Here is a 23,728-nt window from a genome sequence, read left to right on the forward strand (position 1 = left end):
GAAAGAGAAGGATTAGTTGGCTGGAGCACAAGGGCATGTACACACTCAGATTTTTAAAAATATCATTTTTGTAACGTCCAACCATCCAATAACCGCAGACCAGATGTAACCATGTCAGCCCAGGACCTCCACATCCGGCTTCTTCACCTGCGGATCGTATGAGACCAGACATCCGGACAAGAATTTCTGTACAAACTGTCAGAAACTGTCTCAGTGATGCTTATCGGCATGCTCGTTGGCCTCACCAGGGTCTTGACCTGATTGCAGTTTGGCGTCACAACCGACTTCAGTGGGAAAATGCCCACCTTCGATGGCCACCATACTTTTTTTTAAAGATCTTTGTGGCCAACATATCTGTATTCCCAGTCATGTGAAATCCATGGATTTATTTCAATTAAACTGTAACTCAGTAAACATTTTGAAATTGTTGCATGTTCGGTTTATATTTTTGTTCAGTGTATGTATACTATTCTCTCTAGTAAGTTGTTCCTTCCAAGGTGCACCACGGAGCACAGATATGCAAGACAGGACGCTAGATACTCTAGTCCATGCAGACAGTATCGTCAGTGAAGGAGGTGAGCGAGTGTTGCGTGACACACACAGCATTTGATTGGAATTTTGCTGCCGGTGAGAGGCAGGACTCGCAGGAGGTATGTTTGTAAATTAAGTTTATCAAGCTATGTAGCATATTGATTTCCTTCTTGATTAACAAATATAATGAAAATGTTTTGTTGTTTTACTGTAGTACTAGCCACCTACTGTAGCAATTTCACATTAACTCACATTAAGTCACATTAAGCATCTCCAATCCAAAATGTAACCTAGAATCTGCTTCCTATTTCGCAACAAAGCATCCTTCACTCATGCTACCAAACATACCCTCGTAAAACTGAATATCCTACCGATCCTTGACTTTGGAGATGTCATTTATAAAATAGCCTCCAACACCCTACTAAGCAAATTGGATGAAGTCTATTACAGTGTCATCCGTTTTGTCACCAAAGCCCCATATACTACCCACCACTGCGACCTGTATGCTCTCGTTGGCTGGCCCTCGCTTCATATTCGTCGCCAAACCCACTGGCTCCAGGTCATCTATAAGTCTTTGCTAGGTAAAGCCCCACCTTATCTCAGCTCACTGGTCACCATAGCAGCACCCACCCGTAGCACACGCTTCAGCAGGTATATTTCACTAGACACCCCCTCCCCACCCCCAGCCAATTCATGCTTTGGCCGCCTTTCCTTCCAGTTCTCTGCTGCCAATGACTGTAACAAATTGTAAAAATCACTGAAGCTGGAGTCTCATATCGCCCTAACTAACTTTGAGCATCGGCTGTCTTAGCAGCTCACAGATCATTGCACCTGTACATAGCCCATCTGTAAATAGCCCATCCAACTACCTCATCCCCAGTATCTCTACTTGCACATTCATCTTCTGCATATCTATCACTCCAGTGTTTAATTGCGAAATTGTAATTACTTGTAATTGTTTTTCTGTTGTGTTATTGACTGTACGTTTCTTTATTCCATGTGTAACTCTGTGTCGTTGTTTGTGCTGCAAAGTATCATTGTACATATTTAATTAATTATGACAATTGAACAGTTTGAGGTGTTCTCAGATACCCTATAGAGAAAAAAAAATTATACATAGAATTAGGCGTAATGATTATGGCTCTAGATTGCAGGACAAAGCTGTTTCAGGTGTATGAAAAATGCTAAATGTTTCTAACTGCCTCCCTCATGACCCCCCTCCCCCCCCATCCTCATGTACTTTGTGCCAACTCTAAAATAATGGATGCATGATGCCTCTGCTGCGGAGAGTGACATGTCTTTGTATCTCACTTCATACATCTGTATTATGTCATTCTCAATCCACTGTCCCAGCAATTTGTTTTTAAAACATCAGTCAATTATTTTACATACTAGAGAAACCCAAAATTGGTACTGGGAAAGGTCCCAGAACATTTGTTCGGTCACGGCCAATGTTCTCATAACACAAAAACTGTCCAGTTGGGGTGATGCTTATAGAGTGTTTGTATAAAACATTCACCTGATGTTGCTAGAATGTTCCTAGAACACATTTAATCTGTTCTTTAATCCTCTGTGCCAAGCTGTGGCCTTGTGTGCTTTTTTCAGTCAGATATGATCAATCAGGACACAGAATATAATTTCTGGGTTATTAAAATATTCCCATCCTCTTCATATATTGTGTACTTGTAACACTGTAATTTCAGATTTTCTTTCTTCATCACGTGTTGAAAGTCTTATGAAATGTGATTTTAGTTGGATATGGCTTCCTTTAAATAACTTGTATTCTTGTGTATTCATGTGCTTCTTAAATACAGACTCAGAAACTTCAAATCAGAAAACCTTTTCTCAATTTCAAAATCACATTTCATAACACTTTCAACACACGTTCTTGCAACGTCAGGTGAATGTTTTATACAAACATTCTATAATCATCACCACGAATGGACCGTTCTTGTTTTATGAGAACATTTGTTGTGACCTTAAGAAATGTTCTGGGAACTTTCACATAACCAGTTTTGGTTTGCTGGTAAAACATTAATTGTATATTGTGCATTTGCATTACCTGGAATCCTAATGTGAACTTTTGGGGAATGTGCTGTGGTAGTTACAGATGTTGTGCTCAAAATTTTTGTGAATGTTAGGAGAATATTCCAAAGATATTTAATTTCAAATAAAACAATTGAAATAAAAACATTTTGTTATCAAAAACATTCTCTGAATTCTCATTCTCTGAATGTTTAGGGGATGTTATCATCCTAATGTTAGATAAAACTAGAACCTAACTAGAACTTAATGGAAATCTTAGCTCATGTTCTGGGAATGTTCCCGTTTTGCTGGGATGATTGTTTCACTTGTTATCATTGACTATATTAAGGAAGTGTGACAGTTAATAGATGACAAAAAAGAACAAAGAGGAAACAAACTTTGACTGCACCCCTGGGGTTAGCAGTACCACAGTCACAAATACACTGAGGGTGTCCCAGATGCCTCAATAGACCTCTGTTCCTCACATCCTTACCCTCATGGACAGTAATGGCTGAAAGTACTTGATAGACTTCCACCTCATCATCATTTCTCAAGTATTTTCAGAATTGTAGAGAGAAAGAAGAACAGAACACAGAAAGAGAGCAATGTAGCTAAGACTCTTTATTCTCTTGTAGGACGAAGACAAAGTATTGACGGATTGATTTTTCTAAACTACCTTATAGGTTCAATGTCGCACAATAGGACAACATTAGAGATTTTTTATTTCACTAGACAAGTCGGCTAAGAACAAATTCTTATTTACAATGACAGCCTACACCGCCCAAACCCAGACGACCCTGGGCCAATTGTGCGCCACCTGATGGGACTCCCAGTCATGGCCTCTTTGTGATACAGCCTGGATTTGAACCTGGGTGTCTGTTGTGACACTTCAAGCACTGAGATGCAGTGCCTTAGACCGCTGTGCCACTCAGGCATTAGATTGAATCAGATCAAGTGTTTACCGGTGATAGCCGACACCCACATAGCTGATGTTTTGGCGATGTCGGAGGTGTAACTGTGTTGGAGCTTTCAAATTGGTGAGAAGCTGCTCTTGATCAATGTCACGAAGCCACACCTGACCCACTTGCGTTAGAAGTTCAGAACAAGAAAGTGTAGGCTATATAGAAATAATAATGTTCAAAATTAAAATGATTTAAGGTCAGCCTAATCAAGGTGTAGATTACATCTCACATTCCAGTGTTCAAACTTGTAAACAAAGCTGAATGGTGTTTTTCTTAATGCGACTTAATGTCCGCTTTAGGTATAATGACAAGAGCTGCTTGTGGATTTGACAGCTCTAACACAGTTCCACCTCCAACACCGTCAACACAACCATTATGCGGATGTCGGCTAAAGCGGATCTGATTGAATAGAGCCCTAATTGGACACACAGGCATGCATACAGTATACCTACACACACAACAACACACGCTAAGGAGAAGACTGAAGAAAGGCAATCTCAGCCCCTATAATGATGTGTATAAGGCTTGGCTACAGGATAAAGCAGCTGGCCTGCTCCCAGGCACACAGATGGAGCAAACACTTCCACTTATTAATTTCCTATTTCATACGTGTGAAATCCAGAAAGGACATGTAAACACCATGCACAGGCACACATTAGTCATCATCACGGCTGTTATTATATTTTTTTTTAAATGACAGAACTAAATAAAAAGTTAGTCACAAAATAAGTCTTGCTTTTGTTTGTTGGAGGAGAAGTCATATTAATTTAGAAGGAAGTGTAATAAAAATGGCATTTATTTGACAATGTAATTTTAAGAGAGCTACTGCTCGAAGTAACCCTGGGCCACCTTGTCATGACAACCTGCTAGGCAACAAGCATCACTACAGAGATACCAGTAGAATTTTCCTTTTTCCTCTCTTTTCATTACATTTAGACCGAGGGCGAGGGGGGAGTGGGGAGCGGTGTCAAGGAGGCAGGAGATTACCTACTGGGCACACACTGGTTGAATCAACGCTGTTTCCACGTCATTTCAAGGAAGTTATGTTGAACCAACATTGAATAGACGTTGAATTGACATCTGTGCCCATTGGCTATTCTGATATGATTAACTATGAATGGCACCCACATTAGTTCTCCTGTCATAGTGCTAGCCAATACAAGATGGGATCTAAAACGCACAGAAAAGAACCCTCTGATTCAGCAGAATAACAAATTAGAGAAACTTACAAAGTACAGTAATAGTTACAGTGTACAGTTACAGGCACTAAAATCCAGGCTATTTCTCTCTCTCTTTCCTTCTCTCTCTCTATTGCTCTCTCGCTCTCTTTCTCTCGCTCTCTGTTTCTCTTTCTTGCCTTTATCCCTACTCTATTCTTCTCTCATCATCTTTAATGGGATAGTCAGATTAAGCAGTTAAGGGAACCCTCTTTTCTAAGTATGTAGTGATGGCACACAAAATGTAGTTAACATTTAGTTAACATTTGCCTCAAGTTTACAGTCAAAAAAGGGTTGGAATAAAGTTTAAATACTCCATAGACTGGACCGCCAAGTGAATACAAATATTGACTTTATCTGACAGCTCTGGGACTTGACTTAAAATGCTGCCTCAGATAACAGACCCTGTCAACAACCGATCTAAGTCTCCAAAATACACCATCTGTTCTGATTAAACAGACTTTGAATTCCCTGCCTCTGAGGGAATTCAGTTTTTTAATCACCATCTCACCATCTGTTGGCTGTCGAAGTAACCCTGGGCCACCTTGTCATGACAACCTGCTAGGCAACAAGCATCACTACAGAGATACCAGAGCACTTATTGCATGACCTGCACTTCTAATGTCCTCTATGTATTTAGCAACTGATCATCTCACATTAGGCAAGTCAGTTAAGAACAAATTCTTAACTGTGGGGAAACTGCCTTGTTCTGGGGCAGAACAACATATTTTTTACTTTATCAGCTCAGGGATTTGATCTTGCAACCTTTCGGTTACTTTCGGTTACTGGCCCAACACTCTAACCACTAGGATACCTGCCACCCCATATTTTATATTTAACTCTAGAGACTCAATCTAATCCAGCCTCCTTCCTCACCCTCACAATATGAGGACAGTCGCAATGGCACATGTGCTGATCATATAATATACATCTATAGCTTCTCCAAACATGTGACTGCATGGGCATGTCAGACGCACGTTGTGCATATTAAAGTAACTAACTCTCACTCCCTCTGTCTGTCTCTCTCTGTGGCTCTGTCTGTCTTTCTCTCTTACACAGTGCCGGCATCATGCCTAAGCAAGTGGAGGTGAGGATGCATGAGAGTCATCTGGAGCCCATAGAGGCCAGGCCCAGGAACAAATGTATCAGCTGCTTCTCTTCTCTCTTCAAGAACCTGCTGCTCACACTCACCGTGCTCGGTCAGTACTATTGTCAGCTGTTTTACCAAGCACACAATCACAATCTCTCTCTTTCTCTCTCTCTCTCTCTTCTTCTCTCTCTCTCTCTTCTGTCTGTTTGTGTCTTCCTGTTTGCCTGCATGTCTGCCTATCCATATACTGTATAATGACAAAGATGAATTTCTTACTTGATATATCAGAGCCCATGATGTGTCTCAAACACCTCTTGAGACACCAACGGTTTAACGTTGAGGCAGAGAAAAAGACAAGCATGGGGTGGGTTACACACAAGGCAATTCCGACAGATGACACGGTTCAGTATTCTGGCCAGATGTGCTCTGTCCTGTTATGTTAGTGGCCAGGGCAATGGAGAGGAGAGGAGCAGCCATCTGTGCTTGCCCAGCAAGCCAGGTGGCAGATGCCCTGATCTTCCCTAGCCCAGTACCACCTGGTGCCCCCTCACCACCAACACCTGGCACCCTCCCTTCCCTTATGTGTAGAGTGAGCCATAGATAGATATAGACTGATTATGGATTTATCTGCAGTTCAGGTCATGTGGTCAGGAACAACTCCTGGCCCTAGTCATGTGTAATATGAGGACATAGCAGGGAAGGATATGATAGTCATTTACTATAATGGAATGATGGGCAGAGTGGTAGTGACGCTAAAAATACCCTTTTTGTTTCAGGTCACAGCGGTTTTGTTTGCATTCAGTGGTTTTATGTGTGTTCAAATGAACATGTGTGTGAAAATAAATGAGTGTGTGTGTGTGTCTGTGGGTGTGTCTGTATGTATGTGCGTGCGTGCGCGCATGTGTATTCATAATATATACAACAGACCATTTGGCAGAACACTTTCATAGCGGCTCCCTTAGTGGCGTCAATAATCTGCCATTATGGAAATTGCATAAGGGCTTGGATGAGGGGTTGGGATGGGGTTAGAGATGTAGGATGCTCCATGCACAGGAAAACAAATGCCTTCCTCATCCAGCAGGTGTGCAGCACCAGTAGGGTGAGGTTACGTTTCTGAAGCTGTGCGTGAATGTAAAACAGCTGACAGATATCTGTGAGATTAAAAGGCTTGAATTGCCCCTCTCAGGGCCTGTGATCTTTGGCAGGAATCTAGCAGCAGAGGAAGTGCAGCCTACAGGGGGTGAGGGGTGGGGGCTTGGGTCTGGGCCTAGCCTTGTCAAGCTTGAGCAGGACAGAGAGAGAGACAGAACCGGGGACAGGGATAGGGACTGACCACAGGGCCAGTGTGCAGACGGGACTGCAGGGGGCAGGAGCATTCAGAGTTCAGTTCTCTCTCTGGGGCACAGGGGGAGGAGGGGGTTGGGGTGGAAGGACACGGATAGAGAGTTTGGGGTGTTGGGGGACCAGGGTCTAGTTTTCTATCTAGGATACATGTAGATTGGATTTGGGAAGTGGGTTAGGGATGTTTTCCAAGGTTGAACCATGGGAAGCAAAGGAGGTCTGATGGGCTTGAGGGCACATGGTGATAAAGTCAGGGCCATTGTAGGATCAGAGGAGTGTGTTATTGTTTTCCTCAGGACTACCCTTGCTTATAGGCCTACTCCATATACTGGAGTATAGTGAGAGTGATATTATCATACCCTGATGCTAACTGAGTGTTCCTAGAAAACCTGATTCAGGGGGAATAGAGATGCTCCTCTCCCTGTCTGAAGCTCTGACTCCTCCTCTGTCTTCAAAGAGACCCGCTCTTAATCCTCTATCAGACTCTATCAGCCTGTCTCACACTGGGACTCAATTCTGTCTCCCCAATCCACACCTACCCATTGGCCCCTACACATGCAATCCACAGCCTCTCATAACCAGATCCAGACTGATAAATTAATACGCAACGAGAAGCAGCAATTTAAGGCAGACCTATGGAAATTGAATGTTGTTATTGTTTGTTAATATTCCTATAGATGCCTTTATATCATAAGCAAGTCTTATTTGGAAATTATTCTCATTATCGCCAAACTCTCTCTGCACAGTTTTACAACATGTTTTCTAAATGGAGAAAGTCCTTATCACCCCGGACCTTCTCACAAGGGAGCCAGACACAGCACTCTTGGGTCACTTCCAAATCCTACCTGTTCTTAACTCCTTGGCCCCTGAGTTAGGGACCTATTGCCTTCCCTGCACTAGGGTAATCATGAACACTGTGGCACACAACCTCCTCACTACTGTTTTCTCTCCCTCTGCACTGGTCTCTGTCTCTGGTCACGATGTAGTATTGGTTCCCCTCTCCTCTTATGGTGTCTCTCTCATTCCTCTGGCTGCAGACATAGGGGATTCCCTCTGTATGTATTAGTATTCTTTCACACCCTTCCCCCCTCTCATTCTCCAGGTGTGATTCTGGGGGCTGTGTCTGGGATGCTGCTTCGTTATGCCTCTCCCATCCACCCAGACATTGTCATGGTGATCGCTTTCCCTGGAGACATCCTGATGAGGATGCTGAAGATGTTGATCCTGCCTCTCATCATCTCCAGTTTAATCACAGGTATGGTATGGTACAGTCATGGGTTCAATATAGCAGAGAGAACTACTGTTTTTAAATACAGTTTGTTCAGTTTGTTATTTATTAGTATCAATCATCATCTTTCACTTTTAGCACTTCAAAGTAACTTAATAGGCCTATACTTATTCCATACTGCTATAACAACACATATTCAATCTGAAAGAGGAAAAATGCCAGGTTTAGAAGTGCTTGTTTTGGCTGTAGGTCTGGCTGGTCTAGATGCCAAGTCTAGCGGTCGCCTGGGAACAAGGGCTATGGTCTACTACATGTCCACCACGGTGATTGCTGCTGTGCTGGGAGTCATCCTGGTGCTGGCCATCCACCCCGGAGACCCCAAGATGAAAGAGCAGCTGGGAGATGGCCAAAAACATGACGATGTGTCCAGCCTGGATGCCTTCTTTGACCTCATCAGGAACCTATTTCCTGAGAACCTGGTACAGGCCTGCTTCCAACAGGTAAAATACACTACAACACCCACATTTATTTAACGAGGTGAGTCAATTTTTAGCAAATGTTTTTAACAACAATGGCCTGGATGAGAGAGTCAATAAGGGCCTGGATGAGGCAACCCCAGAACAAGTCTTATGAAGACCACAATGACTTAAATGTTTTTGTATTTACATCCTTAGCCCCTTGTTACCAAAGTTAAGATGGGTTGAGATGTAAGATATTAAGGACTTGTCTGTGTTCTCTTGTCCCACCTCAGATCCAGACAGTCACTAAGAAGGTGGAAAAGGTGATTGAGGAGGACGTCAATGCCACCACCACCCTGGAGGGGCTCCTGTCCAATGCCACCAAGGAACCTGAGTTCATCATCAAGAAGACCCTCCAGTTTAAGAGTGGCATGAACGTGTTGGGTATGGGGGCTTCTCTTTTGGACCAGGCTGCAATTGTTTCTACAACCGCCCAACTGAAAGGAATTGCGCATATGACACTTTTAAAAGTGCCTTTAATTATTTGTCTGAGAATAAACCAGTGCATAACATACAGTATCACACTTTAAGTGATCCCTGGGTGGAGCTAATTCTGTCTCCCTAACTGTAGCAGATTCATCATAAAAACAACTTCTCCATTCACTATCATCTTCTGTCTTCATATCTCTCCGTGAGCCCATTTACTCTACTCATTCCCAGCTGTGATTCCCTATCCTGACTGTGTGATGCAGCTGTGATTCCCTATCCTGACTGTGTGATGCAGGAGTGATTGGCTTCTTCATTGCCTTTGGCATTTGCATGGGGAAGATGGGAGAGAGGGCCAAGCTCATGCTGGAGTTCTTCAACATCCTCAACGAGATTGTTATGAACCTGGTCATCATGATCATGTGGTAAGAGATCTTTAGCCTTTCAAGCCCATTCTATATGGACCTATGGTAGCCATAAAAACTAGAGGAGGCTGATGGGAGGAGTTATTAGAGGATAGGCTCATTGGGTGGCAGGTAGCATAGCGGTTAGAGTGTTGGGCCAGTAACCGAAAGATTGCTGATTCGAATACCTGAGCCATCAAGGTGACAAATATGTCAATGTGTTCTTGAGTAAGGCACTTAACCCCTTATTTGCTCCAGGGGCGCCGTGCTACTAAAACAACACATTTCATTGCACCTATCTGGTGTATGTGACAAATAAACATGTATTTTTTATTGTAATGGCTGGAATGGAATCAATAGAACGGAGACAAGCATGTTTCATGTGTTTGTTACCGTTCCATTTATTCCTTTCCAGACAATACAACGAGTCCGTCCTCATATAGGTCCTCCCACCAAGCTCCTCTGATAGAAACATGGGTATTTTTATGATTGCGTTTGGTAATCCGGTATATATTGTAGACGTTGACTGAGAAGGATACCTCTTTCTCTTCAGAGTGTATACAGTGTTAAACACAGGAGGCTGCTGAGGGAAGGACGGCTCATAATAATGTCTGGAATGGAGTGAATGGAATGGTATCAAACAGATGGAAACCATGTGTTTGATGTGTTTGATACCATTCCATTTATTCCGTTCTAGACATTACTGTGAGCACGTCCTCCCCAATTATGGTGCCACTGGCCGTCTGTGGTGTTAAACCTCTCCTCTGCCCCTAGGTACTCTCCCTTCGGTATCTGCTGCCTGATCTGTGGTAAGATCATCTCCATCGATGACCTGGAGGTGGTTGCTAGGCAATTGGGGATGTACATGGTGACTGTAATTGTGGGCTTGATCATCCACGGAGCCATCTTCTTGCCCGCCATCTACTTTGCCATTGTCAGGAAAAACCCCTACACCTTCTTCATGGGCATCTTCCAGGCCTGGATCACAGCCCTAGGGACAGCCTCCAGGTAAGGGCCACAACGTTGAACGCATCAAACTATTGACACTATTTACATCTAACTGCTGTCACTGTAAATGTACAGGTAACTTTTCATAGAAATATTATAAAATGAGTAATATCTTTCATATTACATATGCAGGCTGAACATTGTGGAATAATGAATGCAACACCGTGACTCTCTCATACTGTAGCTGTGTTTGTCTCTGTCAGTGCTGGGACACTGCCTGTCACCTTCCGTTGCCTGGAGGAAAACTTGGGAATCGATAAGAGAGTCACCCGTTTCGTGCTCCCAGTCGGGGCCACCATCAACATGGACGGAACCGCCCTCTATGAGGCCGTGGCGGCCATCTTTATTGCCCAGATGAACAACATCTATCTGGATGCTGGTCAGATCGTCACTGTCAGGTACAGACTGCCATAAAACATACAGTGCCTTCAGAATATATTCATACCCCTTGTCTTATTCCACGTTTTGTTGTGTTACAGCCTGAATTTTTTTCTCACCCAACTACACACAATACCCCATAATGACGAAGTGAAAACATGATTTAATACATTTTTGCTAATTTATTGAAAATTAAAACCAGAAATATCTAATTTACATAAGTATTCACACCCATGGGTCAATACATGTTAGAATCACATTTGGTAGCGATTACAGCTGTGAGTCTTTCTCTGTAAGTCTCTAAGAGCTATGCACACCTGGATTGTACAATATTTGCACATTATTTTGTTTTAAATTCTTTACTCTGTCAAGTTGGTTGGTGATCATTGCTAGACAACCATTTTCAAGTCTTGACATAGATTTTTTTCAAGCCAATATAAGTCAAAATGGTAACTAGGCCACCCAGGAACATTCAATGTCATCTTGGTAAGCAACTCCAGTGTATATTTGACCTTATGTTTTAGGTTATTGTCCTGCTAAAAGGTGAATTTGTCTCCCAGTGTCTGTTGGAAAGAAGACTGAACCAGGGTTTCCTCTATGATTTTGCTAGTGCTTAGCTCTATTCTGTTTCTTTTTATCCTAAAAAACTCCCTAGTCCTTGCCGATGTCAAGGATACCCATAACATGATGCAGAAAACACCATGCTTAAATATATGAAGAGTGGTACTCAGTGATGTATTATGTTGGATTTGCCCCAAACATAACGCTTTGTATTCAGGACATAAAGTTCATATCTTTGCCACATTTTTTCAGTTTTACTTTAGTGCCGTATTGCAAACGGGATGCATATTTGGGAATATTTGTATTCATTCATGGAGAAATCCCTGAGCGGTTTCCTTCCTCTCCGGCAACTGAGTTAGGAAAGACGCCTGTATCTTTGTAGTGACTGCGTGTATTGAAACAACAAACAAAGTGTAATTAACAACTTCAACATGCTCAAAGGGATATTCAGTGTCTGCTTTAAAAAAAATGTTTTTACCCATCTACCAATAAGTGCCTTTCTTTGCGAGGCATTGGAAAACCTCCCTGGTCTGTGGTTGAATCTGTGTTTGAAATTCACTGCTCGACTGAGGGACCTTACAGATAATTGAATGGGTGGTGAGGTAGTCATCATAGTCAGAGATGAGGTAGTCATCATGTTAAACACTATTATCGCACACAGAGTGAATCAATGCGACTTATTGTGTGACTTGTTAAGCACATTTCTACTCCTGAACCTTTTTAGGGTTTTGCCATAACAAAGGGTTTGAGTACTTATTTAATTTTTTTGTTAATTTATAACAATTCTAAAAACATAATTCTACTTTGACATTATGGAGTGTGTGTAGGCCAGTGACATAATATCACATTAAATTCAGGCTGTAACATAACAAAATGTGGCTGTGAATACTTTTCTGATCAGGGTGGGAATTTCACTGCCTACCTTATCAATTTAATAAGTAGTGATGTAAATTTCAGCAAATTTAGGGGACACTGTTATTCAAAGACACTTATGGCTACCATACATAGTTATGTTTTTGTGGATTAGGCAGGAATTGAGTACTCATCCTCAGGGATGCCAGTCCAAAATATCCTGAATCCCCATATTATTATTACAGTGACACCAACTCACTCTGAACGTGCTTCCTGAAGTAACTGTACCCATTAGCCTCAAGTGCAGTTTGGTTAATAGACACAGTCCTTGGCCTTTGGACTTTTACATTTAATCTGTAGAGCAGTTTTAACCATGAACTGGTTTCTCTCCTGTCTATCTTTCTCCCCATGCAGTCTGACAGCTACCCTGGCCAGTGTTGGTGCGGCCAGTATTCCCAGTGCTGGACTGGTGACTATGCTTCTGATCCTCACTGCAGTGGGCCTGCCAACTCAGGACATCAGCCTGCTGGTTGCTGTTGACTGGCTCCTGTGAGTGGATCTGCATTGCTAGTGATTCAGAACCAAGTTAATGTAGTCATATGTATTCAAAGTCAAGGAGCTGATTGTGGGGATGGCAGGTAGCCTAGTGATTAAAGCTTTGGACTGGTAACCGAAAGGTTGCAAGATCAAATCCCCAACCTGACAAGGTAAAAATCTGTTGTTCTACCCCTTAACAAGGCATTTAACCCTCTGTTCCTAGGCTGTCATTGAAAATAAGAATTTGTTCTTAACTGGCTTGCCTAGTAAAATTAAATTGTCTATACAGGATATATACCATGCTCTCAGTTAAAGCAGATTTTTTTCTTACCCCTATCCATCCCGTTTTCTGATCTCCACACAACACTTTGGTGTATTCCCACCCATTCCTTTTTTTCCTATCCCAGGGACCGGTTCCGTACCTCAGTGAACGTGGTGGGAGACTCATACGGCGCGGGCATCGTGTACCACCTGTCCAAGGCTGAGCTGGACGAGCTGGACGCTACACATGGCAAGTCAGATGACATTGAGATGATGAACAAGACCTCGTCCTACTATGATGACCTCAAGAACCACCACGAAAACAACTCCAACCAGTGCGTCCAATATGCCGCTCACAATTCAGTAGTGGTAGATGAGTGCAAGGTACAATTCATGCTTGCTGACATAGAGACCGGTATATAGCTGCCTAACATGTTGCATGCTGCACTGCAACTTTTCTTTTCTCGCTTTCATTTTGCATGTTTGTTTGATGCCATTGTAAATACATACACAGTTATTTTAAGAAGAAACAGAAAAATATAAAAAAATACATGTGTATATATTTCTGTGTGAATTCGCTTGGAATATCAGCCTTTGTGCAATATTTATAAGAATACATTCTAAACTTGCAGCATTTTTTTCTGTTTTTGTAAATACCACAAACAGCTTATGTAAATACCCAAATAATTGCAAACCAGAAAACATGCACCCACAAATATGAGACAGTGTCTCTCACAAGTGCAAATCCAAATCAGTGGGCTTACCCTAATGCCCTCTCCCGCCACCACCTCCCCCACTCATCACCCCCCTTCCGCCACCACCTCCCCCACTCACCACCCGGCCTCATTCCCTCCCTTTCAACCTGCTGGGGTTGGATCTGAGAGAGAGGGAAAGCCATCTAAGCTGCGCATGCAGGTTTCACCACTATCTCCTTCCCCAAATCCCTTGTCAAATGATGTGGTTTAGGCTTTTCTCCGGGCTACTTCAGAGGCCGTGCTGGATTATTCCTGCTGCTTTCTAGGCTTCGTTATTGAATTTGTGATCAAATTAGACTTCATAGGGTTTATGAGAAAACACTGTAGATGTGCATTCTCTTCGTACTCTGTTATATCCATTAAAATGACTTAAATTCCTCTGTCTAACTGGATCATTTTAAAGGGATTTCATATAATTGCAGTGAGAGTGATACAGTGCTTCATTAGCACTGCATTTTATGACTGAGCCCTGGCACCCTCCAGACCGGGACTGAGTCTTTAGAGATGAGATGCTTTTGCATTTTCAGACCAGTTATTCTTGCTCATTGTGACAAATCTTGTGAAATTGGAAGATACAATGTAGCTCACGCATAACCTGAAACAGTAACACTTTGAATCCACTGTTTGAATAGATCAAGGCCGTTGGCTGCTATGATGTGGTGGAATTTGGGCTGCTTATTTTGTAGAGCAGCGGGCCCTGCTTTCAAAGGGCCTACTGATGAACCCGTTCATTTATTACAGGATCAAGGGTGTTGCCTAGCAACACGGAGGCCCTTGCACTCCAATGGTCTGACCACAACAATATACTGTATTCTGACAGTTTTGTATCCATCCATTAAGCTAGCGAAGCATGGTACAAAGGCTGTTTTCTTCCAATGTTTTCTCTCTTTATTTTCTTGTGTGTGTTGGGTGTACATTAACTAACTCAAATAACTTTTCTAACATTTAACCAAAGACACAACCCATTGTAGAACGCCTTGCAAAATAACTTGTACAGACTAAAACATAACATTGCACTCATTTTGTAGTATTTTGTACCTTGTTTAATTTGTATCTGTTTTTGTATTTCTAACATTTTATATACCGATCTTCTATTTTAATTTATTCACGCTGTTTTCGCAGAGCATTTTCCTGTACAGCAAGAAACACACATTGTAGCGTAGGCAAGGTTTAAAACGTTTGTAATTTCAACTTAAAAATGTCAGACTGGATTTGATTAATGTTTCCAGGGGTTGGAACCAAAATAATTTTCCAATCGTTTAGTTATGAACAGAACTATTATTTGTTTCGTTCTGTTCCACTCTTACGACCTGCAAAATTAAGTTCTGAACCAGTTCAAACCCAAATAAAGTACCGGTTTATAGCGTTCCTTTATGTTACTTTTTAAACCTGTATTTTTTTAGCGTTAGCTCTACATTGAATTACTTCATCAATCAGTGCAAATAGATCAGCTTGCAATAGAGCGGGCAACCTATAGACTTGTTTACATGCTCAATAACAAGTGTAGGGTGTGAGATGCAACTGGAATTTTGCGATTGGGAGAGAGTGAGACAGGGTGGAGGCGGAGGCTTGGCTTTAAGTGCTGGGCATCTTGTTATGACATGCATTATCTAAATTAGGCCCATAGAATTATACATATGGTGGAGCGGCTTCTATGGAGGAACTTTGAATGTCTTTGAACTTTCGAGAGTTGGCTTAATGTTGGACCAGAGCTAGCTAGCTAACAAGCTTGTGTGTGCAGAGCGTCACCAGAATTAAAAATACTTAGTTAATAAATCCAATGTGAAGAATGATAACTATATTATCTGTAACTAGGTTGGAAAAGTTTCCAGGTTGCGCAGCGGTCTAAGGCACTGCACTGGGGTGCTAGATGCGTCACTACAGACCCGGGTTCAATTCCAGGCTGTGTCGCAGGTGGCCGTGAACGGGAGACCCATGAGGTGGCGCACAATTGGCCCAGCGTCTTGTCCTTGTCCCATCACACTCTAGTGACTCCTTGTGGCAGGCCAGGGGCATGCACGCTGACTTTGGTTGCCAGCTGTACGGTGTTTCGTCCAACACATTGGTACAGCTGGTTTTTGGGTTAAGCAAGCAGTGTGTCATGAAGCAGTGTGGCTAGTCGGGGTCGTGTTTCGGAGGACACATTGCTCTCAATATGTGCGCCTCCCGAGTCCATATGGGAGTTTTAGCAATGGGACAAGATTGTAACTACCTTATTAACCAGTTCCCATGCTTTTAAAATAACGGTTCTGTTCCGGAACAGAGCACTTTAGTTCCCGGTTCTGATTATTTTCCTCACTTATTATTATTTATTTATTTACTCGGTTTTCTGTTCCCTAAATCAATTCCAACCCCTGAATGTATCAACCCCTACAAAAATGTTTATTCATTATAATCCGCATAATAATTCACATTTCCTGCGGCTGAATCATTATTTTCCTGCTGTGAGAAGCAGGGTCAAATTAAGATCCTCTGTATTTCACTGCATGTTAAATTTGTGATTATATGTTGATTGTTCTCAGGTCAGTAAAAAGGTCTGGTGCTCGTTGTTAAGACAGACCACCGTGATTCCATCAGCATGATCCTCAGTGATTGTCCAGGTCTTCCTGATACCTTCAGTATACACCTATCTGTTATATTGTGATCATTCATATCATTGGAGCACAGAACCAATTGTTTCATTATGATAGTCTTTCGTTGATATTTTGACACTTAAAACAATTAGAAAAGTACAATTTGAAAGTAAAAGCCTTTAAGTATATAATGTATGTGCAACCAAATGCAAACCAAATGATCAGAGTAGTTCTACAGTTCTTCTGCTGTCTTTGCTCCAAAGTATTAAGTCCAGGTCATGAAGCATGCACTGTGCCTGTTTACATAGATGTGTAAACCTGCTGTTTAGATGTCCATGGTGATTGCTTTCAGGTAACCTCGACCACAAATGGCTCTACCGCTGCGGCGACCATGGCGGAGTGCATGCTTGTTGAGGAGGAACCCCAGAAGCGTGAATAAAGCCAGCACACAGGTCCCCAGTTCCACATGCTTTCCTATCTGGTGAAAAAAAGAGTCATGCGAACAAAACTACTAATTGTCTTCTTTTTTATGTCGTTTTATTTCTTTTTTGAAATGTTTGTATTAGTTCCTACAGTGTTTCTAACCGTCTATCTGACTGACTAAGAGGACTAATACTAATTCACTTATCGGTGAGATGATAACAAAGGTATGTTTTACCTGTTAGAGCACTAATGTGTGCTTCATAGCAAACATTTGCACAACATAAATTATTCCTATAAATATATGCATCTATAAGAGTACTGCATTCAAAGCAGGGGGAAAGCAGGGGGAGGGTCAGAGTTTGGGGGAGTAACAATGGAACAACAGTCCTCCAGAATTTGATTGTAGCTGTGAGTTTGGTACTGGCAATTTGGCAGTCTAACAACAGACAATGTGTGGAAGATAAGAGCTGAGTCATGCAAGACTGAAGGAATGCCTGTATCAAACTTGACATTATTACACACGTCATTACTATTACCAATGATACCACAGTAGGCATCTGTTGAGCCCTGGCCCCTTTTTCCTCACAAGTTAACCTTTGACCTATACCTGACAGAGCCCATGTGACCTATCTGAGTGTCTTTATTACCTGATATTACCCACAATCCCCAGGGGGAATTATTGTGGTGATACTGTAGAATAGAGAGACACATACCTATAAGGGCAGGGTCTGCAACCTGAGCCTTACTCCACAAGCACATGTTCTCTGGAGTTCAAAAGCACAAAACACAAACGAAACATGGAACCTCTCCTTCCCTTTTTTATTGTAATATGTTCTTTTTCTACTGTAAGGGAAAGGGACTTCTTAAATGTCGCTTCTAGCTTCTAGTGTGAGATTATATACTGTATCTGTGTGGATGGGTTGGGGGTGAGAACATGACATATCTCCCCAGTTACTAATAGGGACCAAACAGGCATATAATTAATCAAGCCAGAAGCCTTTGAAAAACCTCCATGACTTATTGACGGTCATTTATATGGTCTTTCGGGGTTTCTTACTCTGTACACAATCTATTTGTAGCTAACTCCAAGTGAAGAAGGTGTCTCATTACTCATTTTAACTCCTGCAAATTATATACCAAGAGGTGCATAAAGATCTCTTCATGCAATTACTGCAATGCCTCAAACAGAAACGTAAAGGTGAAATTTGTCCCAGATACCAATATATCAATAGCTTCAGTTCAGGGATGTTTTTCATATAAATTAGTCCAAGTACAGAAGTGTAGGAGGTATTTATCAGACCCTTCTCCCTTCCACTGAAGCTATCTATTTGACTATCTGAGGCTAAAAATAATGAGAATCAAGTGTAAATTGTGAAGGATCTAGCAAGATACGATAAATATCTTGATAAATATGACAAGCAAAAAATCAAGTTGTTCTAAAACTGAAAATAAATGTAATACTGAGAAGTACAAATAGCACAATTGCAGCTTTGAGGATAAAAGAGTAATAGATCATTTTTTTATCCCTTTTTGACACTGGTCTCTTTTCACATTTGACATTTGTAATTCGAAGAACCCAATAAAGGGAAACTATACTCAGGCTGTAGCATTAACTCCTTGGCAGGGAAAGATACACTTTCACCAAGCCCTCAACATGTTTACCTGCTCATGAAAGAACATAGGATATTGACACTTGCCTTTATATAGCACAACTTAAATATGAAAGAACATAGGATATTGACACTTGCCTTTATATAGCACAACTTAAATATGAAAGAACATAGGATATTGACACTTGCCTTTATATAGCACAACTTAAATATGAAAGAACATAGGATATTGACACTTGCCTTTATATAGCACAACTTAAATATGAAAGCTTTGACTTTGAACACCGACTGTTTAACACCTTGATATTTTTTAAAGATAAACATTTTTTGTATATCTTGCTATTTGACATAGACAAAGTTTCCCTTTACAACTATTACTAAGTAAGATACTTTAATGAAGGGATTATTTTTAGCCCACAAATTTTCAAATTTTTCCAATTTTACCATTCCAGTGACTCCAATTTTCTTGGCTTCCCTTAGTGCCTGAAAGTACAAACACACATATATTATCAAAGATGCCACAGAACAACCATAGAAGTGAAAAAAGTAATACAACTGCAAGTTTCAACAGGTTGATAACTCACTGCACAACTAGTGGCCAGTTGGCAGTATTTACATCCCAACTATTTTTATCCACCCCAAGAGTGGGGTCTCCTTTGTGAGTAAACAACCTATTACCACAGACGATGATGACTGTTCTCAGAGACCCTGAATGCTGCAGCTGTGTGTATCATTGGTCTCATATTGTTACTAATGTATAGCAGTCATCTTGATGCCTGAAAATGGCCACTACAAACATGGCAACAATCAGGTTGGAGAATTCTATCCCCCTAATGGAACCAAACTGGCTAAAAAGATAAACCCACATGAAGTTTGATCACTGGCTGCTAATCATTAATGCATGTATGTGATTGTATGAGAGACATTTTGTGCAGGTGAGGCGTTCTGCAGGTGTGGATTTCTTTATCTGTGTCATGTCCTGCTCTATGGTCTAGTTTTGTTTATTTTGTTCAATGGCAACCTTGCTTTGAAGATTTTAACTCCAAACTGTGCAGTCAGTTTGACCGTTATAACAATGCCGAGTCACACTAGAAAACTTAACAAGCATTCACAGTGCAGCACACAGTCATTTAGTTACCTAAAAAACTTTCTCAGTCAGAATATCAATGCCACGTTGCTTTTGAGCTTGTATAACAAAGTGTTCTTCTCTATGCCACAGCACACAATAGTGTTCTGTTGTAAGAGCTGCATGGACCCTGCCATCACACACAGACACAACGCACAGACACACACACACCCCCATGCCCGCACACACACATATGCACACACACGTATGCACACTTGCATACATGCACAGACGCACACAACACATACACACATCCGACACTTGCATGCACACACGCACACAATTAAACCTGGAATGTCACCACACACATTCTAACATGCAATGAGTGAGATGCTGAGCACAGCACTAAAACCCCTGATGGCACTAGGGCTAGGGCCTGACCTTTGACCTTGTGACCTTCAGGAATTTGTCCTCCAATAAGGAGAGGATGCAGACCAGTATGCTACCATAGGGATTGAGTGTTTGAACACTATTCTGTTCAAACTCACTGTTGTAGGAGCATGAAGTTAAAAATGATGATATTTGTTTTGCACCACTATCTTAAAAGCATGATATTGAAGTGCCTCCTTGCACTTTGTGTACATATTGAGGGTAACAAATATTTTGTTTTATTTTTGGGAGGGGGGGGGGGTTGACATGGTATGTAGGAATAGAGATTAAATGCTGTGACAGTTTTTTGTAATCCTCTAGAGAAATATTATCTATGTTCTGAATAAAAATAGATTAGTCAAAATGTCTAGAAAATAAAGTGTAATAAATTGCTTATTTTTATTTGTTAATAGCTGTGAACTAGTTCTCACTTAGCTGCCACACATCAATATATGCATATCTTTTTTTGTATCTAATGTAAGCGTTTTGAATGTTTGTTCCATAGAGATATAAGTTGTGTCCAATCATTTTCATTGTGCATACATGTTCCAGAGATAACAATGATTCTGAAGTGCACAATGTTGAACTGGAAAGACAAATAGAAAGAGGAAAAACTATCTGATTAAAAAAAAGGAGTCCATGTGGGGTGATGTGCTGTTTCTAAGTTGGTCAGATGTGGATGTTATCATGACTAGGTCTCCAGAGGAAGAGGAAAAGGTCAAATGTACTATTAACTAGTGAAACAAGTACAGCTTAGCTTGTTCATTATGACTAAAACAGCAAATCTGATCAGAATGTCGGGCCTAGCATCTAACAAAATATAGCTCCTCATGTGGTCACCCTGATCCTGTTCCAGGAATCATCTAGACTTTCTATCAGAGAACACCACACTCACCATCAGTGTCCGCCTCCTGTCTTGTGCTTTATGCATCATATTGTGGTAACTACAAGACACAATTAAATACACCAAACAGTCAGATTTCATGTTTAGATTATTCCTCACAGTTAGAGACAGTAATTGTAACGAGCCCAAGTGCCATATCCATACACTAGCCTCTGTCTATCCAGAAGTATCAACCTACCAGCACCATTTCATAAACCTATCCACACACATAATGTTAAATTTACCTTTTTGCCTTTCTTCTTTTTCATCACAATTGTTTGCACACACACAAACAAACCCAATATTGAGTAAAGAGGATGCTCAAATGGAAATGGGTTGGCCCAGTATTTCTAAGATGAGCCAGTATATTTTCAAGTCTGTATTCTGCAGAAGTCTCGGTGTTTCTGATAGGCTCCTCCTGAGTAGACCTGATAACCTGATCGGCTCCTCCTGAGTAGACCTGATAACCTTTCTCACTCCTGCCCTACCTTTCACTCCCTTTCACTCCCAGCTGTTGCTGTAATTTTGATGTAAAGGGAGACATTATGTCTGGAGGACAGAATATGACAAAATAAAGACAAAAAAATATCTGAATTATTTTCTTTACCAGATCTGTGGTATAAAAGTATGTTCATACATATCAATAAGTGTTGTACCATTGGTGTACATACGATTATGATAACTAATAAATGTTGATTCATAACTCAATGTGGTCTGTCCTTTTAGATTTTTTGATGAACACAATTTACAAGGCTGGCACTCACATTGAACTGTATATGTGATACCTTCATTCAGTCTTCTTGACTATCAAGTGATCACTTGTCATGGCATACTGTACTGTACTCTGAGGATTGACTTAAGGTCAGTTGATTGACACACACACACACACACACACACGCACACACACACACACACACACACACACACACACACACACACACACACACACACACACACACACACACACACACACACACACACACACATATTATGAATAATTCACTGCAGCCTTTTGTTTTGGCTCTATTAGACCCCTGTCTCTGTGTTGCTTCTCCAATTAAACTTCAGTAATTATGTGCCCTTTCCCCACATCTCAGAGAGAGAGAGAGAAATAGACAGCCAAATAGAGAGAAATAGATTGACAGGGGGAACAAACCTAAAACCAGTATAACAAAGGTGATTAATTCATATTATATTGATGAAAATTGATACAATAGTACATTTTGGTAGACATATTTTTACTGCTCCAATTCCGTTGGTAAACAGTTTATAATAGCAATATGGTACCTGGGGTTTGTGATATGTGACCAATATACCACAGCTAAGGGCTGTGTCCAGGCACTCCGTGTTGCGTTGTACAGAAGAACAGCCCTTAGACGTGGTATATTGACCAAATACCACACCTCCTCGGGTGTTATTGCTTAACCATAAAATTGCAGTGCAAACAACAGAAGTCAAACCAATATCATGACACACACAATACTTATAGTTTAAAGCATGTGATGAAGGAATTACAGATTGAAGGTGAGAACCAAATGATCCGTTTCCAAACTACTTAGAGAAAATCCTTACTCTTGTGTACTGTCGGTATGTGTGTGTTGCACAATGTGAATGGAATTTCAGCCATGTGTACTTTCACTTTTGCTTATGTCTCACAACTCCCCTAAAGAGAAAGTGTGTGTGTGTGTATAAAAGGCTGATCATCAATGAGGAGTTGAAAGATAGGATAGACAGAACCTGGTAAACCTGAGCAGGATAGTTCAGACTTACAGACAAGCTGTACTTTAACTTCTTGGTGACAGGGGGCAGTATTTTCACGTCCAGATGAAATGCATGCCCACATTCAACTGCCTGCTACTCATCCCCAGAAGATAAGATATGCATATTATTAGTATATTTGCATAGAAAACACTCTGAAGTTTCTAAAACTGTTTGAATCATGTCTGTGAGTATAACATAACTTATTCAGCAGGCGAAACCACGGGGACAAACCATTCAGATTTTTTTTTGTAGGTCACTCTCTTTTCAATGAGATTTCATTGGGAATCCAGATTTCTAAGGGACCTTTTTGCAGTTCCTACCGCTTCCCCTGGATGTCACCAGTCTTTAGAAATTGGTTAAGGTTTTTCCTTTGTGTAATGAAGAAGTAGCCCTGTTCAGAACGAGGGTCACTTGTAGTGTACTGTTAGATAGAGGCGAGTGACTAGAAAGCTAGCTACAGTTTGTTTTCCTCCTGTATTGAACACAGATCATCCCGTCTTCAATTTTATCTATTATTTACGTTAACAAATACCTAAAGTTGTATTACAAAAGTAGTTTGAAATGTTTTGGCAAAGTTTACAGGTAACTTTTTGAGATATTTTGTAGTCACGTTGCACAAGTTGGAACCGGTGTTTTTCTGGATCAAACTCGCAAAATAAATTGACATTTTGGATAGATATCGACGGAATTAACCGAACAAAAGGACCATTTGTGATGTTTATGGGACATATTGGAGTGCCAACAAAAGAAGCTTGTCAAAGGCAAGGCATTAATTATATTTTTATTTCTGCGTTTGGTGTCGCGCCTGCAGGTTTGAAATATGCTTTTCTCTCTTTGTTTACGGAGGTGCTGTCTTCAGATAATAGCATCGTTTGCTTTCGCTGAAATG

The 23,728-nt window shown here is 41.1% G+C and overlaps 1 protein-coding gene and 1 long non-coding RNA gene across 9 annotated transcripts in view; one reads left to right on the forward strand and one right to left on the reverse strand.

Annotated features, from left to right (window-relative positions):
- Nucleotides 1-21,786, forward strand: part of LOC110497158 (excitatory amino acid transporter 2) — a 79,371-nt gene extending 57,585 nt beyond the window's left edge. For 4 of the 8 annotated variants that reach the window (XM_090208712.1, XM_021573109.3, XM_090208716.1 and 1 more), the window contains 10 exons: nucleotides 5,795-5,934; nucleotides 8,269-8,421; nucleotides 8,644-8,894; nucleotides 9,146-9,296; nucleotides 9,637-9,763; nucleotides 10,517-10,750; nucleotides 10,954-11,148; nucleotides 12,956-13,090; nucleotides 13,486-13,723; nucleotides 17,020-21,786. In XM_090208712.1, coding sequence (XP_090064838.1) covers nucleotides 5,805-5,934; nucleotides 8,269-8,421; nucleotides 8,644-8,894; nucleotides 9,146-9,296; nucleotides 9,637-9,763; nucleotides 10,517-10,750; nucleotides 10,954-11,148; nucleotides 12,956-13,090; nucleotides 13,486-13,723; nucleotides 17,020-17,106 — 1,701 coding nt within the window. In that variant the 5' untranslated portion in view covers nucleotides 5,795-5,804 and the 3' untranslated portion in view covers nucleotides 17,107-21,786. The remainder of the gene's footprint in view (nucleotides 1-5,794; nucleotides 5,935-8,268; nucleotides 8,422-8,643; nucleotides 8,895-9,145; nucleotides 9,297-9,636; nucleotides 9,764-10,516; nucleotides 10,751-10,953; nucleotides 11,149-12,955; nucleotides 13,091-13,485; nucleotides 13,724-17,019) is intronic. The other 4 variants (XM_021573111.3, XM_090208728.1, XM_090208732.1 and 1 more) reach the window with 2 other exon arrangements.
- LOC149985241 (uncharacterized) overlaps nucleotides 1-23,728 on the reverse strand; it is a 1,026,866-nt gene that overhangs the window by 607,492 nt on the left and 395,646 nt on the right. The gene's annotated exons all lie outside the window — the stretch shown is intronic.

Source organism: Oncorhynchus mykiss, chromosome 2, assembly GCF_057628025.1.
Source record: "Oncorhynchus mykiss isolate SJ-2025 chromosome 2, ASM5762802v1, whole genome shotgun sequence".
Lineage (NCBI taxonomy): Eukaryota > Metazoa > Chordata > Actinopteri > Salmoniformes > Salmonidae > Oncorhynchus > Oncorhynchus mykiss.